We start from the raw sequence: 16,536 nt of genomic DNA on the forward strand, positions 1-16,536 counted from the left end.
CAACAGTGAGCGTGAGGTAGAACAACAAATAGGTAAACAGATTATGATTGCTGTAGAGGGAATAGGGTAGTGGTGATGGGAGATTTTAATTTGCCTAACATTGACTGGGATACACTTAGCGCCAGAGGTCTGGATGGAGTAGAATTTGTACAAAGTGCCCAGGAGAGTTTTCTACAGCAGTATGTCAGTAGTCAGACGAGGGAAGGGGCCATATTGGACCTGGTACTGGGGAACGAGCCAAGACAAGTGGTAGAAGTTGCGGTGGGAGATTTCTTTGGGAACAGTGACCACAATTCTTTAAGTTTAAGAATACTCAGATAAAGAGGACAGTGGTCCTCAGGGAAGAGTACTAAACTAGGCCAAAGCCAATTATATCAAAATTAGGCAGGAGCTGGGAAATAATGTGGGCTGGACACAGCTATTTGAAGGGAAGTCCACATTTTGAGATGTGGGAGGCTTTCAAAGATAGGTTAACGGTAGTGCAGGACAGTCATGTGCCGTTGAAGGCAAAGGATAGGAAGGGCAAGATTCATGAACCGTGGAGGACAGCAGAAATTGTACGATTAGCCAAAAAGGGAAAAGGGAAGCCTACATAAGGTCTAGGCAGATAAAAATAGAACGGGGCCCTGGAGGGATATCGGAAGAGTAGGACAAGTCTTAAACAAGGAATCAAGCGGGTGAAAATGGGTTATGAAATAACTTTAGCGAGCAGAATTAAGGAGAATCCCAAAACATTTTATTCTTATAAAAGAAACAAGTGGGCAACTAGAGAAAGGATTGGTCCACTAAAAGATAAAAGGAAGGCAGGCTGTGTGCCGAACCTGAGAGAATGGGTGAGATTTTGAATGATTACTATGCAGTATTTACTGAGAGGAACATGAAGAATCTTGAGATTAGAGATAAAAGTTTGATTAGTCTGGATCACGTTAACTAAGTAGGGAAGATGTGTTGGGTATGCTAGAGGTTATTATGGTGGACAAATCCCCAGGACTGAATGGGATCTATCCCAGGTTGCTGAGGGAAGTGAGAGGAAATAGCTGGAGCCTTGACAGATATCTTTGTGGCATCCTTAAATACAAGTGAGGTGCCGGAGGACTGGAGGGTAGCTTATGTTGTCCCCCTGTATAAGAAGGGTATAAGGATATTTCAGGTAACTACAGACTAGTGAGTCTGACGTCAGTGGTTGGGAAGTTGCTGGAGAGGGTACTAAGCGATAGGATCTATTTAGAAAAGAATGAGCTTATCAGTGATAGGCAACATGGTTTTGTGCAGGGGAGATCATGCCTTTCCAACAGTTCAAGGAAGTGACCAAGTTGTTAGATGAAGGAAGGGCTGTTGATGTCATATACATGGATTTTAGTAAGGCGTTTGATAAGGTTCCCCATCGTGGGCTAATGGAAAAAGTGAAGTCACATGGTATGCATGGTGTTCGAGCTAGGTGGATAAAGAATTGGTTGAGCAACAGGAGACAGTAATTGTTGAAGGGAGTTTCTCAAAATGGTTCCACTGGGGTCAGTATTGGGGCCACTGTTTGTAATATACATAAATGATCTAGAAGAGGGCACTGTTGGCATGATCAGCAAGTTTGCAGATGGCACAAAGATTGGTGGAGTAGCAGAAAGCATAAGGGACTGTCAGAGAATACAGGAGGAAATAGAAGGCAGCAAACAGCATTACATTTTTTATAGCTGTCCAACAGGAGCAAGATCGTCTGCTTCCTAAGAACTGGCAGACTGATTGCACTTCATCCAGCTCAAAAAAAGAGGAAACACTTTCCTCTGCAACCCAGCAGTTACTGCATCCATTGCTGGTATGGGGTGGGGGAGTCCAGAACTAAAGGGCATGATTTAGGGTGAGAGAGGGGAGACAAAGAGATCTAAGGTGTAACTTTTCCACAAAGAGGCTGGTACGTGCATGGAATGAGTTGCCGGGGGTGGGGGGTGGAGGAGGCTAGTACAATTGCAACATTCAAAAGGCATCTGGAAGGGTTTGAAGGGATATGGGCCAGGTGCTGGCATGTGGGACTAGATTGGGTTGGGATATCTGGTCGCATGGACGAGTTAGACTGAAGGGTCTGTTTCCATGCTGTACATCTCTAAGACTCTTAGTACATAAAAAGGAAAGGTTTGGAGGGATATGGACTAGAAGCATGTAGGCAGGACTACATTTGGCATGAACCGAACGGTCTGTTTCCACGCTGTATGACTATGTTCTTTTAGAAGTTTGAGGCATGTTGTACTCTAAGCCAATGTTGATGAGCAACTGGAGGTGTTAGATGAATGGAACTAGTATAGTGAGATTTGGATAAGATGTAGTTGGAGAAGAATGGAAGTGAGCAATTTTCTTAAAATAACTTTGAGAAGGTGTTTGTCTTAGAAGGGTTTGTCTGGGTGGGGGGCGGAAAAGAGAAGCCACTTTCAAAACTTCCTATATTCAAAATTTGCTAGCGCTGTTTATGAAACTTTTACAATTTTCCACACTCACCAAGCAACATTACACCAGAGTCTAAATTATTAGATTTTAAAACATAGAATAAGAGGAAAGTCAATCAGTCCTAAACTTGAAAGAATACATTTGCTTCAAGTCCAGCACAAAGATCAGCTTTGTTTTACGCACTGAATTTCAGACTAAGTAGACTGGATTCGGTCTGGATTTTGCATTAGCCTTCACTATACAGCATACAAATAGCACCCCAAAAATAAATCAGGAAATGATTTTCCTGAGTTCCTTGATTTCAAAGGCCAGGAAATGGTACTAATCTAATTGCTAGAGCTACAGACTAAAGTTCTAAGATGCTAAAAAAAAATCAATCAAGCAATCTAAAAGTCGCTACTCAGAGTAACATAGCAATATGGATAAAAGTCTGGCTAACCAACACGAAATGAGATGGCATAAATGTGTTTTTCTGATGAGCAAGATTGATTCCTGTGGCACAGCACTCATCAATACTGGAGCCTCAACTGTTGGAACAATATTTAGATTAAGGATTGTAAAGTATGGTTTGCTAAATTTTCTGACAGAAGGAAAGTGTTGTGAAGAGAATACATGGGAGGCTACAAAGGGACTAGTTTATGACTTTGTTTTTTGGCCATCAATGACTGCCTGTTTAAAACATGAATGTTAATTGGTGGCACAACATGAATTTAAGAAAAACACTTCAACCAATTAAGTGCATTAAAAACAGATGTAAAAGGTTACTTATGTGAATAAAACCAAGAAGAAAGCATAACTCCCAAAGGTTTCTCTTGTTACAATTAGGCTTACCTGTATTATCAGGCATAGAGGCTTGGTCTGTGTTGCGCTCCTTCTTGAAAACTATGTTACCAAATTGAAGTACTGCAGAAACAACCTTCAGCATGGCTGGAAAGAAAACCAAAAATTCAATGCATAACTTAACATTTGTGCTAATGAAAAGTGTGTCAATATAATTTGTGTTAATACATCAACACCTTACTGACATAAAAACTTTGCAGAGTGTGTAAACTAGGAGGGTAGATGGAGTAACCTAATAACTTAGATGTCTCCACCTCATATTGGCTAAACAGCAATACTGGGAGAAACTCAACAGGTTGCATACCTGTTCTCGGTCTGGAAATGTCAGGAAAAGATACACAAGAGACTCAATGAAAAAAGATGCAATAAACATAACTTTTTTTTTTAAAATGGATGCAGTCACCAAATGATAACCAATGTGCAATTATTTATTGGAACAGGTGCAAGGCCATAGATGAAGCACAACAGATAAGACTAAAATTAAGTGGAATGTGAATCTGTGCATTACAATGTCACGAGTCAACTGACCTGGCTGAACTTTCGATAACAGAATGAGAAAATTAAATAAAATGCTGGTGTCTACAGTCAGAGAGACAGTATGTGTGGTGAAGGTGATAATACTGAAGTTGTATGTAGTCTCTTTTGGACCCCTTATTGCAGGAGAAATTTAAATCGTTTGTGGGATCCAAAAGCTCAAATTATTGAACTTAGAACTGAATCATGAGAAAAGATCATTCATCTTGGGATTTTACCTTCTAAAGTGGGAGATGCAAGTAGGAAAACGACGTATTTAATCTTTCACAGGCATGAGGATTCTGTATTCAGTAAAGTCGGTCAGATATGGGACTCAGAATTTTAGGGACAAAGTTTGAAGTTTAGTAAAGTTTCAAAGAAAAAGTGAGATAAAATTGAGGAACAAGTTCCCAAAGAAGGGGTGCTCTTCCTAAAATTTAAAAAATGACTGCACTACGTATTTAGAAGAGGAATTCTTGGCCTTTAGTTCCAGAATCATAACAAAAGAAGCTGACACTTCTCTCTACAGCCTTCTGGTCTCAATACTGAATCAACAATTTTAGGGTTGAAGCACATTTGCCCACATTCCTTACCAAGCCCCACACACCCAGCCAAGCCTTGTTATCACATGGGTTGCTATTACATACAACCCACTGTTGACCACTAATTGTCCCCATTAGAAACTATTTACTCTCGGGCTGATCATTATCCACTTCTTTGCCAGTCCAACTGTTCTTCTCTCTTTGACCTCGATCTATGTATTGTTTAGTCTTTACCCTCTCCTGCATAAAAACCAACATTTTCCTAGCTTCCACCAATTCTGAAGGATTACTAGACCTGAAATATTAACTGATTTCTCTTCACAGATGCTGCCAGACCTCAGCTTTTCCAGCAATTTCTACTTTTGTTTCCTATTTTCAGCATCCGCAGCTCCTCAAATTAAAAACTGGAAGAACTAACAAAGTTTGGAGGGGTGACACTATGGTCCAAAACATTTCCCTCAACAAAAATACAGCACTATGACAAAATAGCCAAGATTTATTAATTGACAAAGAATACTTACACATAAAAATAAACTCCTGTTTACTCTCTGAAGGGCATTACACCTCTCAACTACAGCATTTAGAGACAGATAATATGTATCAGCCTTGCTTTGCTGACCACTTCCTGAAAATCTGTTTTAGAAACAACTGTACTTCTATACAGCTATGAAATAATTCTAAAACCACAGCCGTACAAATGTTTATAACCTTAATGTATAGATCTATAGGTATAATAATTTCAATGTAACAGATTTCTTTGCTTTGTAAACACGATTGCTCAGCTTGGTTTGTCTCTCTGCCCCTCCCCTATCTGACTGTCTTCAAGGTTTCTTTCTATAGAGGCTGTCTTTGAAGGTATAGAAAAGTAAAAATTAAAAGTCTGAAGCAGTGTAAATAATCTATGCTAACACTGGTAGCAATAATCTATGCTAACACTGCTTTCTGACAAAATTAAATTTTGCTTCAGCATTCTTAATAGCTATTACTGGCTAGGCTTTTGAATTATCAAAACTGGAACCATTTATTTCAAAGCAAAATAATTAAAGTAGATTTATAAATTATTTATCACAAACCACTGTGAAAAGAGATACAAACCATAGGTCAACCAACTCTTCTGATATGAAATGAATTACATGCATTCAGAACTTAGCTTAAAAACTAGTAAATTAAGGAACTGGGAAGAGGGATATACCTATTCTTTAAATGGATTACAAGGGCCCCCCAATTCAGTATGAGTGTCAAATACAACGTACATATGCGTTACTCCACCATTTGTTACTCTACAGTAAACCATACCAATTAGTTCATCATCAGGAATTCCCATGATTCGGAATGCCTCCATTGTTTCCTGAAACAAATCCTTGTCTTGTTGTCCAGGTATGGTGATGTGGCCATTAGAGAGAAATCTGTAGTTATTGTAACCCTCTAATAACAGATCAGCTGTAAATCAGGACATTTCATATATTAGCATTGGAAGGAATAGAGAAAATTGTAAACATATGCAAACAAGTTCAAGATATCCAATGTTTTACATTCAATAAGCACTGAGGTGCAGTCAGTATTCTAATATAGTAAAATCATCCTTGTGGGGACTAAAACCTTTAGTCAATTTTGCAAACAGTTCTCCAAATATAATAAATTTAAGAAAGTGGAGTTAAAAACAAAGTGTAAGACGATGAAGTTTATTGCAGGTAGAATTCTTTTAAACAGACATGAAGCAAGCAGTACTATATGGCTATCCAGATGTACCCAAGGGCCACTGACATCGCTGACTTCAGATAAGGCAGTTGTGTGCTTGGTTGTTTGGATCGGAGGACCAATCATGGTAATCATCATTGGATGTAGAAATAGTTCCTTATGCTCATTTGGTGCTTGAAAACTGACTACACACATTTCTTTGTCAAGATATCCACTCACAAGAGCAACTAATAAAGCAAATGAACTACGAAACTAAAACAGAAGCACACAAGTCAAAAGATAGATTAGAAGCTAGACAAGGATGCAACAAAGGAGAAAAGGGTGCATGTATCAGGCTAATACAAATGCAAACAAAGCTACATTAAATCGAGTGCAAGTGGGGGAAAAAGTAGTCACAAGGAGAGAATGGGAGTCAACGTAAGAAGGAATCCAAAGCTTCATTTATATGCTCAGACTACAAGGAATGAGGTTGATTGGGAAGCAAAAATGGAGGGGGAAAAAGGGGAACAACAGAAGTGTTGGTTAGGAGTTTGCACCAGTCATTATCAATGAGATGGTGCTGCCATCAATGTTTTAGAGGAAAGATTTCAGAGATACTAATCATGTTATAAAGATGGATTAAAAAGGCTGTGGTACTTAAAAGGTGATAAGTCACCAAGACTGGATCAGCTGCAAGCTAAGAAACCATGGGAAATATGGTTGGAGATTGCAGAGGCAGAGGCATTGTCAAAAATCTTCCAACACTCCTCAAATACAGTGGTACCATCAAGGACTTGAGAATCGCAGATGTTAAACTCATTCAAAAAAAATTAAAGGATAAACTCAGCAACTGCAGTCAGTTCAACCATAGCAGTGGGAACACTTTCAGAAATATCACTGAAAACAGCAACTGAAGGTACTGCATAGTGCAAAGGCCTTTACAACGTGCTAACAAAGCTCTGAAAATCTGTTCTCCAGCACTAGGCACAATCCCAGATAAGCTACAAAAGCAGCATAAATCCAACCTGGATTGAACACCATCCAAAGTTTAAAATAACCCACACCAGGTTATAGTCCAACAGGTTTATTTGGAAGCACTAGCTTTCCGAGTGCTGCTCCTTCATCAGGTAGTTGCAAAGCAGAACCATAACAGAATTTATAGCAAAAGATTAATGACTTGCAACTGAGATGATATATTAAACAAACCAATTGTTATTAAGTCTTTCATCTTTTGGAACAGGTTGCAAGTTTCTGTTGAATATGTAAATTCTAGAACTTCTTTTAAGTCACATTCTCAAGATAACTTAAGATTGTATTTTTTCAAAAAATGTTTATGTGCGTGCAAGCTTGCTAAACTGTATGGGTCAGTGTGATGTTGTTTAATGGGCTGTATGATGGGTTATAAGTGCGTGTCTGCGTAGTGTATAATGTAGTGGGGTCACCTGTAAATGGGACATGAATCTAAGATCCTAATTGAGGCCATCCTCGTGGGCACCAAACTTGACTATCAGCCTTTGCCCAACCACTTTGCATTGTTGCCTGTCCCGAAGTCTGCCTTGGAGGATGATCACCCAAATGTCCCTGATTGCTGAAGTGTTCCCAGATTAGAAGAGAACATTTCAGTGGTCAGGGACATTCAGCCTTGGATCTTCAGGTGACCATCCAACAAGGCGAACTTTGGGACAGGGAATAATGCAAACTGGTCAGGCAGAGGCTAATAGCCAAGTTCGGTGCCCATAAGGATGGTCTCAGCCGGGCTCTTGGGTTCATGTCAGACTGCAGATGACCCCACTACACTGTACATGCTCTCTTACACAAGCACACGTACAGACAATTCCATGTGCAAACACTTACGCAGACCCCCTCTCATGCACATGCATGCACACACAAGTCTATGAGGGTGAATTTGCATTTGCAGAATCATTCAATTTTGCTCAAGTGCATAACCTGTAGGCGGTTAATGCAGGCAGTCAATGCATGTAATATTTTGTAAATTCCACTTTGGAAATAAAACTAGTCTGACTCAAAATTAGGATCCAGACAGACTGTAACCTTACACCTTTCATGCATTGTCTGAGCTGAGATGTTACTTTTCTTAAACAAGGTTTTATTTATCTTGAGAATACGACTTAAAAGTAGTTCTAGGATTTACATATTAATGAACCAAAACCTGCAACCCATTCTAAAAGATGGAAGACTTAATAACAATGACAGGATTGACAGCTTAATGTTCCCAGATATAAATGCTACAGGGAGGATAGAAAGGAGGGCAAGAAAAGAGGGTGTTGGCATTTTTGATAAGGAATAGCATTACTGCTGTACTTAGGGACGATATTCCTGGGAATAAATACAGGGAAGATATTTGGGTGGAACTGGGAACTAAGGGGATTGTATAATTGACCCCCTAATAGTCAGCAGGAAAATGAGAAACAAATTTGTAAGGAGATTTCAGTTAAAGGAGGAAGCATGTCAGGTATATACAGGAGAGATCGAATGAATCCTTAGAGTGGTTATGGGAGGGGACTTTAACTTTCCAAACATAGACTGGGACTGCCATAGTGTTAAAAGGTTCAGACTGAAAGGAATTGGTTAAGTGTGTACAAGAAAACTTTCTGATTCAGTATGTAGATGTACCTACGAGAGAAGGTGCAAAACCTGACCGACTCTTGGGAAATAAGGCAGGGCAGGTGACTAAGATGTCAGTGGGGGAGCACTTTGGGGCCAGCAACCATAATTCTATTAGTTTTAAAAGAGTCATGGAAAAAGGATAGACCAGATCTAAAGGTTGAAATTCTAAATTGGAAGGCGGCTAATCTTTGCAATATTAGGCAAGAACTTTCAAAAGCTGATGTTCACAGGTAAAAGGGTCAACTGGAAAATGGTACGCCTTCAGAAATGAGATAATGAGACAGTATATTCCTGTTAGGGTGAAAAGAAAAGCTGAAAAAGGTGTAGGGAATGCTGGAGAAATTGAGGTTTTGGTTCAGAAAAAGGAGGAAGCATGTCAGGTATATACAGGAGAGATCGAATGAATCCTTAGAAGAGAATAATGGCAGAAGGAGTACACTTGAGAGAGAAATCAGGAGGGCAAAAAGGGCACATGAGATAGCTTTGGATTCTCCTTAGTCCTATTTGCCAAAGGGTTTTTACAAGTACATTAAGGACAAGGAAAAAGGGAACTAGGGACAGAATAGGCCCCCTGAAACAAAGCACGCTGTGCATGGAGCCTCAAGAGATAGGGGAAACTCTAAACAGGTATTTTGCATCAGTGTTTACTAAGGAGGACATGGAAGATATAGCATGTGGGGAAATAGATAGTGACATCTTGAAAAATGTCCATACTACAAAAAGGAGGTAATCTTGAAATGCATAAAAGTGGATAATCCTGATCAGGTGTAGCCTAGAACTCTATCAGAAACTAGGAATGCGATTACTAGACCCCTTTGCTGAGATATTTGTATCACCATAGTCACAGGTCAGGTGCTGGAAGACAGAAAAGGGGGCTAACATGGTACCAGTATTTTAAAAAAAAATGTTAAGGAAAAGCCAGGGAACTACAGACTGGTAAGCCTGATGTCAGTAGTGGGCAAGTTGTCCAAGGGAATCCTGAGGGACATGATTTGCATGTACTTGGAAAAGCAAGGACTGATTAGGGATGGTCAGCACAGCTTTGTGCATGGGAAATCAGGTCTCACAAATTTGATCTGAGTTTTTGGAACAAATAACAGAGGACTGATGAGGACAAAATGGTGGATGTTATCTAGAATCACAGAATCCATAGAGTGTGAAAACAGGCCCTTCAGCCCAATTAGTCCACAGTGACCATCTGAAGAGTATCTCACATAAAGCCATTGCCCTACCCTACTAACACATCCCTGAACACTATGGGCAATTTAGCATGGCCAATTCACCTAACCTGTACATCTTTGGACTGTGGGAGGAAACTGGAGCACCCGGAGGAAACCCATGCAAACACAGGGAGAATGTGCAAACTCCATACTGACAGTCGCCAGAGATGGAATTGAAACTGGGTCCCTGGTGCTGAGGCACCAGTGCTAACCACTGAGCCACTGTGCTGCCTAAATCTATATAGACTTCAGTAAGGTGTTCAACAAGGTTCCCCATGAGAAAAATGATTAGCAAGGTTAGTCATTTGGACACAGAATTGGCTCAAAAGTAAAACACACAGGGTGATCGTTGAGGGTTGCTTTTCAGACTGGAGGCCTGCGACCAGTGGAGTGCCACAAGGATTGGTGCTGGGTCCACTGCTTTTTGTCATTTATATAAACAATTTGGATGTGAATGCAGGAAGTATAGTTGATAAGTTTGCAGTTAACATCAAAACTGGAGGTGTAGTGGACAGCGAAGAAGGTTACCTCAGATGATAATGGGATCTTAATTAGATAGGCCATGGGCTGAAGAGTAGCAGATGGAGTTTAATTTAGATAAATGCGAGGTGCTGCATTTTGGAAAAGGAAATCAGAGCAGGACTTATACACTTAATGGTAAAGTCCTGGGGAGCATTGCTGAGCAGAGACACCTTGGAGTGCAGGTTCATAGTTCCTTGAAAGTAAGTCACAGGTAGATAGGATAGTGAAGGCAGTGTTTGGTATGCTTTGCTTTATTGGTTAGAGCATGAGTATATGGAGGTCATGTTGCAGCTGTATAGAACATTGGTTAGGTCACTTTTGGACTCCTGCAATTCTAGTCTCCCTCTTATCAGAAGGATGTTGTCAAACTTGAAAGGGTTCAAAAAAGGTTTACAAGGATGTTGCTAGGATTGGAGGATTTGAGCTATACTGAGAAGCTGAATAGGGTGGAGCTGTTTCCCTGGAGCTGAAAATGTGTGGCTGGAAAAGCACAGGTCAGGGAGTAGGAGTAGGAGAATCAACGTTTCGGGCATGAGCCCTCCTTCTCCTATTCCTTGGATGCTGCCTGACCTGCTGCGCTTTTCTAGCCACACATTTTCAGCTCTGATCTCCAGCATCTGCAGTCCTCACTTTCTCCTGTTTCCCTGGAGCTGAGGGACAACCTTATAGAGAGATTTATAAAATCATGAAGAGCATGGATAGGATAAATAGACAGGATATTTTCCCTGGGGTGCAGGAGGCCAGAACTAGAGGGCATAGGGTGAGGGTGAGAGGAGATATAAAAGGGATCAAAAAGGGACAACTTTTTTATGCAGAGGGTGATGCATGTATGGAATGAACTGCCAGAGGAAGTGGAGGAGGCAGGTACAATTTCAGCATTTAAAAGGCATCTGGATGGGTATATGAATAGGAAAGGTTTAGAGAGATACAGGCCAAGTGCTGGCAAATGGGACTAGATTAGGTTAGGATATCTGGTCAGCATGGACATGTTGGACTGAAGGATCTGTTTCCATGCTGTACATTTCTATGACTATAATTTCAATTACATGACACTGTAATCTTGTTATAAATTCTGTGTCTTATGGTCCTGCTTCACAACTTTCTGATGAAGCAGCAAACTCCAAAAGCTAGTGCTTCCAAATAAGCCTGCTGGCCTATAACCTAGTGTTGAGAGATTTTTAACTTTGACCATACCATCAGTCTACTCTTGGTCAAAGTAATGGAAGGACTCATCAACTTCTATAAAGTTGTCATTTTAATCAACAATAATCTTTTTACTGACATTCAATTTGGGTTCTGCCAGCAGCATTCCTTTTAATTTTTGTACATGCAGCACAGGCCTCCATGGCCTGCGGGCAGCAACAATTTCCAGAATATGATTTCCATCCATGGACCATCGGAGCAGCAATTGCACTCGAAGGTTGTAGAGGCAATCATCTGCAAACAGGGCTACAACCACCACCTGAAAATTTCCACCTCTGATTTGGAACTATCATTCCTTCACTGTTGCCAGACAGAAATCCTGGAATTCCCACCTAACAGCACTCTTGTATCTGCCCATAAATTCAGTTCTCCAAGAGGTTGGTTCGTCAACTTCCCAGATGAGGGATTGACAATAAATGCTGGTCAAACTAGTGAAGCAAATAAAAAGGGTAATTCAGGACACAATTAACATTCACCAGGACAAGTATTAATCACGGAAAGCCAGCACAAATTTGCTAAGATAATGTGTGTATTTAATGAGGGAATGGAGAACTAAATGATGGTAATGCTGTTCATGTGGAGAATGTGGACTTACCAATTATATTTGAGGAAGTGACAAATAAAAGGCTTGACAAAAAAAAACTTATGGCCTTGTAATAAAAGAAGTGGCGTAAGGACAAAGTTAGAACATAGAACATTACAAAGCACAGTACAGGCCCTTCGGCCCTTGATGTTGCGTCAATCTGTCATACCAATCTGAAGCCCATCAAACCCACACTATTCTATGTCCATATGCTTGTCCAATGACGACTTAAATGTATTTAAAGCTGGCGAATCTACTACCATTGCAGGCAAAGCATTCCATTCCCTTACTACTCTTGAGTAAAGAAACTACCTCTGACATCTGTCCTATATCTATCACTCCTCAATTTAAAGCTATGCCCCTTCATGCTCACCATCTCCCTGTCCACCCTATCTAACCTCTGATTATTTTATATGTCTCTATTAAGTCACCTCTCCACCGTCTTCGCTCTAACGAAAACAGCCTCAAGTCCCTCAACCTTTCCTCGTAAGACATTCGTTCCATACCAGGCAACATCCTAGTAAATCTCCTCTGCACCCTTTCCAAAGCTCCCACATCCTTCTTATAATGCGGTGGGCGGCACGGTGGCACAGTGGTTAGCACTGCTGCATCACAGCGCCTGAGACCCGGGCTCAATTCCCGACTCAGGCGACTGACTGTGTGGAGTTTGCACATTCTCCCCGTGTCTGCGTGGGTTTCCTCCGGGTGCTCCGGTTTCCTCCCACAGTCCAAAAATGTGCGGGTCAGGTGAATTGGCCATGCTAAATTGCCCGTAGTGTTAGGTAAGGGGTAAATGTAGGGGTATGGGTGGGTTGCGCTTCGGAGGGTCGGTGTGGACTTGTTGGGCCGAAGGGCCTGTTTCCACACTAAGTAATCTAATCTAATCTAGAACTGTACACAATATTCCAAATGCGGCCGACCAGAGTTTTGTACAGTTGCAGCATAACCTCATGGTTCCAGAGCTCGATCCCTCTATTAGTAAAAGCTAAAACATTGTATGCCTTCTTAACAACACTGTCAACCTGGGTGGCAACTTTCAAGGATCAGTGTACATGGACACAGATCTCTCTGCTCAACTACACTACCAAGAATCTTACCATTAGCCCAGTACTTTGCATTCCGGTTACTCCGACCAAAGTGAATTACCTCACTTGTCTGCATTAAATTCCATTTGCCATCACAGCCCAGCTCTGCAGCTTACCAATGTCTCTCATAACCTACTCCACCGATCTTTGTGTCGCCTGCAAATTTACTAACCCACCCTTCTACACCCTCATCCAGATTGTCTATAAAAATGACGAACAGCAACTGATCCAACACCGACCCTTGCGGGACACCACTAGTAACTGGACTCCAGGATGAATATTTCCCATCAACCACTTCCCTGTCTTCTTTCAGCAAGCCAATTACTGATCCAAACTGCTACATCTCCCACAATAGCTTACTGTGGGAAACCTTATCGAACGCCTTGCTGAAATCCATATACACATCAACCGGTTTACTCTCATCTACCTGTTTGGTCACCTTCTCAAAGAACTCAATAAGGTTTGTGAGGCACGACCTACCCTTCACAAAACCGTGCTGATTATCCCTAATCAAATTATTCTTTTCTAACCTTTTCCAACACTTTACCAACTGAAGTAAGGTTCACTGGTATATAATTATCAGAGTTGTCTCTACTCCTCCTTGAACAAGGGAACCACATTTGCAATCTTCCAGTCTTCTGGCACAATTCCTGTAGATGAAGATTTAAAGATCAATGCCAAAGACTAGGTAATCTCCTTCCTGGCTTCCCAGAGGACCCTATGATAAATCCCATCCGGCCCAGGGGATTTATCTATTTTCACACACAACTCCACACAGTTGCCCAAGGCTGGAATCAAACCTGGGTCCCTGGTGTTGTGAGGCAGCAGTGCTAACCACTGTGCCACCGTGCTAATCAACTAAGTTGAACAGATATATAATTGGTCTGGATGGTATGTAGTGGGGTTCCATAGGGGTCAGTATTAAAGACTCTCCTTTTCCTTAATTATATTAAATGATACAAATTTGGGTACACAGAACAGTTTCAAACTCCACTGACAACAAAACTTGCAAACAACAAAAAAAAAGAACACAAGCATGCTGATGGTATAGGTGGACAGTTGGAGATAAATCTAATGCAGAGATGTCTTAAGTGATTATTTTGGTAAGAAAAAAGCAATACAAAAATATATCATTCTAAAGGGAAGGTGGACGTTCAGGGACCAAGCAGTTAATAAGACATACTTTAGGAAGAGTATAATGGTATAAGAGAGGTTATAGAAAAGATGACTACAAAAGGTTAAGAGACTTCAGTTACAAAAATAAATTGAAGACGACTAACTTACAGTTGAATTGATAAATAGAATGATCTGGGTCAGTAAATAGTAGAACTTGTTTCTATTGACAAGGGTTGAGAACAAGAGGGCATTGGTTTAAGATGAAAGGCAAAGAACTCGACTGCAGTGAGAAAAATATTTTTAATCCAGTGAGTGGTTAGGATCTAGAATGCACTGAGCGTGATATTACCATAGTCTTCAAAAGTAAATTGGATAATCTAAATACAAAAAAATTTATAACATGAGAAAAATGTGGCTGATCTGTTCATGCAGATAGCTGATATATACAAGTGTCAATGGAGCAACCACCTTACTGTAAACATTCTATAGCTCCACACAAACTGCACAGCAAGGGTGATCTTGAGGCATATAGCTACATAAAACATTACAGAAAGAAAATGTTTCTGACTAGTAAAAGATGATTCATGGCAGGACTGACATCTGGAAACACAATCAGAAATGATAAAATCGTGAAATTAACTTAAGATAACAAACACAAAAGTCATGAAATCTAGAAACATTTTGACCTTATGATGCAAGCAATTCCAAATTATTGAGATACTATATTTCCACCTGTTGGAAATTATTTATAATGAACACAACTTACTTTTCAAGTGTTCTCCAGCACCAGAAAGTAGGTAATAAAAAATATGGAAGGTACGTTCATCTTTGGCTTGGCGTATGGCACGAGATTTTTCCAACAGATCTGGAAGTTGGTCGTTAAAGAGACATCAATGCGAAGAGTACTAATGATGTGAATCGTAATATCAGACCACAACTGCTCATAGGATGGATAAAAGCTAATAATAGCAAGAGTTAATTACTTGTCTTCTTTCCAGAGGTAATCACGGTTTAAAATATGGTAAGTAATTTGTTCCCCAAAACCTGCAAAAATATAAAAGTTGACTGAAGAATTAAAGAAATGAGTGTCACTTGGCCATTTCAGTTACGCATGTCCCAATACTAAAGGCTGATTAAACCAATTTTCTTTATCATACTAAAATTATTTCTTCAAAGCTTGGAGGAAAGTTAATTTTAAAGACTTCAAACCATTTTGTATTTATTGCTTTCAGTCTACAAGTGCCTGTTTCATATAACAATACAATAAGTTAAACATGCTTCATTCATCAAGTTATTAGACCTGTTCCATGAATTGACCTAACCCTTATTCCAATCTTCAAATTTGCCTAATTAAAATCTTCTGTAATTACTTAACTCTTTTCCTGGAGCACTTAAATCAGTCTTGTCCTTTTGTCATGGCCATTAGGTGTAATCCCAAATTAATTTCCTTCCCTGGTGTTTCAATTTCCATTCCAGTTAACTCAGACATTTCAGCACCTAAATCTTCTTCCATAACTAGTAAATATTAGTCTTCCTCAAACTCTTCTTACTGTCTAAATCCTAATGTTCAATTCTTACCAATTCCTGATCTACTTCACATAAATTGATAGTGTTTTCCAACAATAAATAATAGGGCAAACTAATTTAATTTTAAAAAAAAAAGAGGGTCCTTTCACCATTAACTTTTATTTTTATCTTTGCGATATCCAGTGGCTAGCTCAAAAAAGCTCGAATGAACAGAGATTCTGTATCAACATTTCACGATGTGTCAGTTCCTTCTATAATTGATCAGGGATTGAATAAAAAACTTCAAATTCTAGTGAAGATAGGCTTGTCAAACTTTGCAACTGCTTCACTGAATTTCACCCACAATTAAAAATATATTGGACAATGCTGTTCACGGATGTAAGATATATGAACATCAACCAGCCACAAAAAAAAAGACATGACCCACTATCACTAGTATCCTTACATATAGATGAGGAAGGGGACCACTTTGACTAGGACAATAGGTCCATACTAGGACAAGCCAAACAGAGATACGCACGAGAATTCTTCAAAAGCATAGGCATTCCAACCGGAACTCTATCAACACATGGATTTGGATCCCATCTACCATATGAGAAAAAGAACCGGAAATGATGTCACCAACCCAAGACCATCCAAACAAAAAC

The 16,536-nt window shown here is 40.0% G+C and overlaps 1 protein-coding gene across 3 annotated transcripts in view; it reads right to left on the reverse strand.

Annotated features, from left to right (window-relative positions):
- The window catches only part of LOC132831254 (myosin-9-like), a 176,235-nt gene that overhangs the window by 80,834 nt on the left and 78,865 nt on the right, over positions 1-16,536 (reverse strand). For all 3 annotated transcript variants that reach the window (XM_060849272.1, XM_060849274.1, XM_060849273.1), the window contains 3 exons: positions 15,129-15,227; positions 5,625-5,768; positions 3,265-3,360 (listed from right to left, as the gene is read on the reverse strand). In XM_060849272.1, the coding sequence (XP_060705255.1) occupies positions 3,265-3,360; positions 5,625-5,768; positions 15,129-15,227 (339 nt within the window). The remainder of the gene's footprint in view (positions 1-3,264; positions 3,361-5,624; positions 5,769-15,128; positions 15,228-16,536) is intronic.

Source organism: Hemiscyllium ocellatum, chromosome 33, assembly GCF_020745735.1.
Source record: "Hemiscyllium ocellatum isolate sHemOce1 chromosome 33, sHemOce1.pat.X.cur, whole genome shotgun sequence".
In the NCBI taxonomy this organism is placed as follows: Eukaryota; Metazoa; Chordata; class Chondrichthyes; order Orectolobiformes; family Hemiscylliidae; genus Hemiscyllium; species Hemiscyllium ocellatum.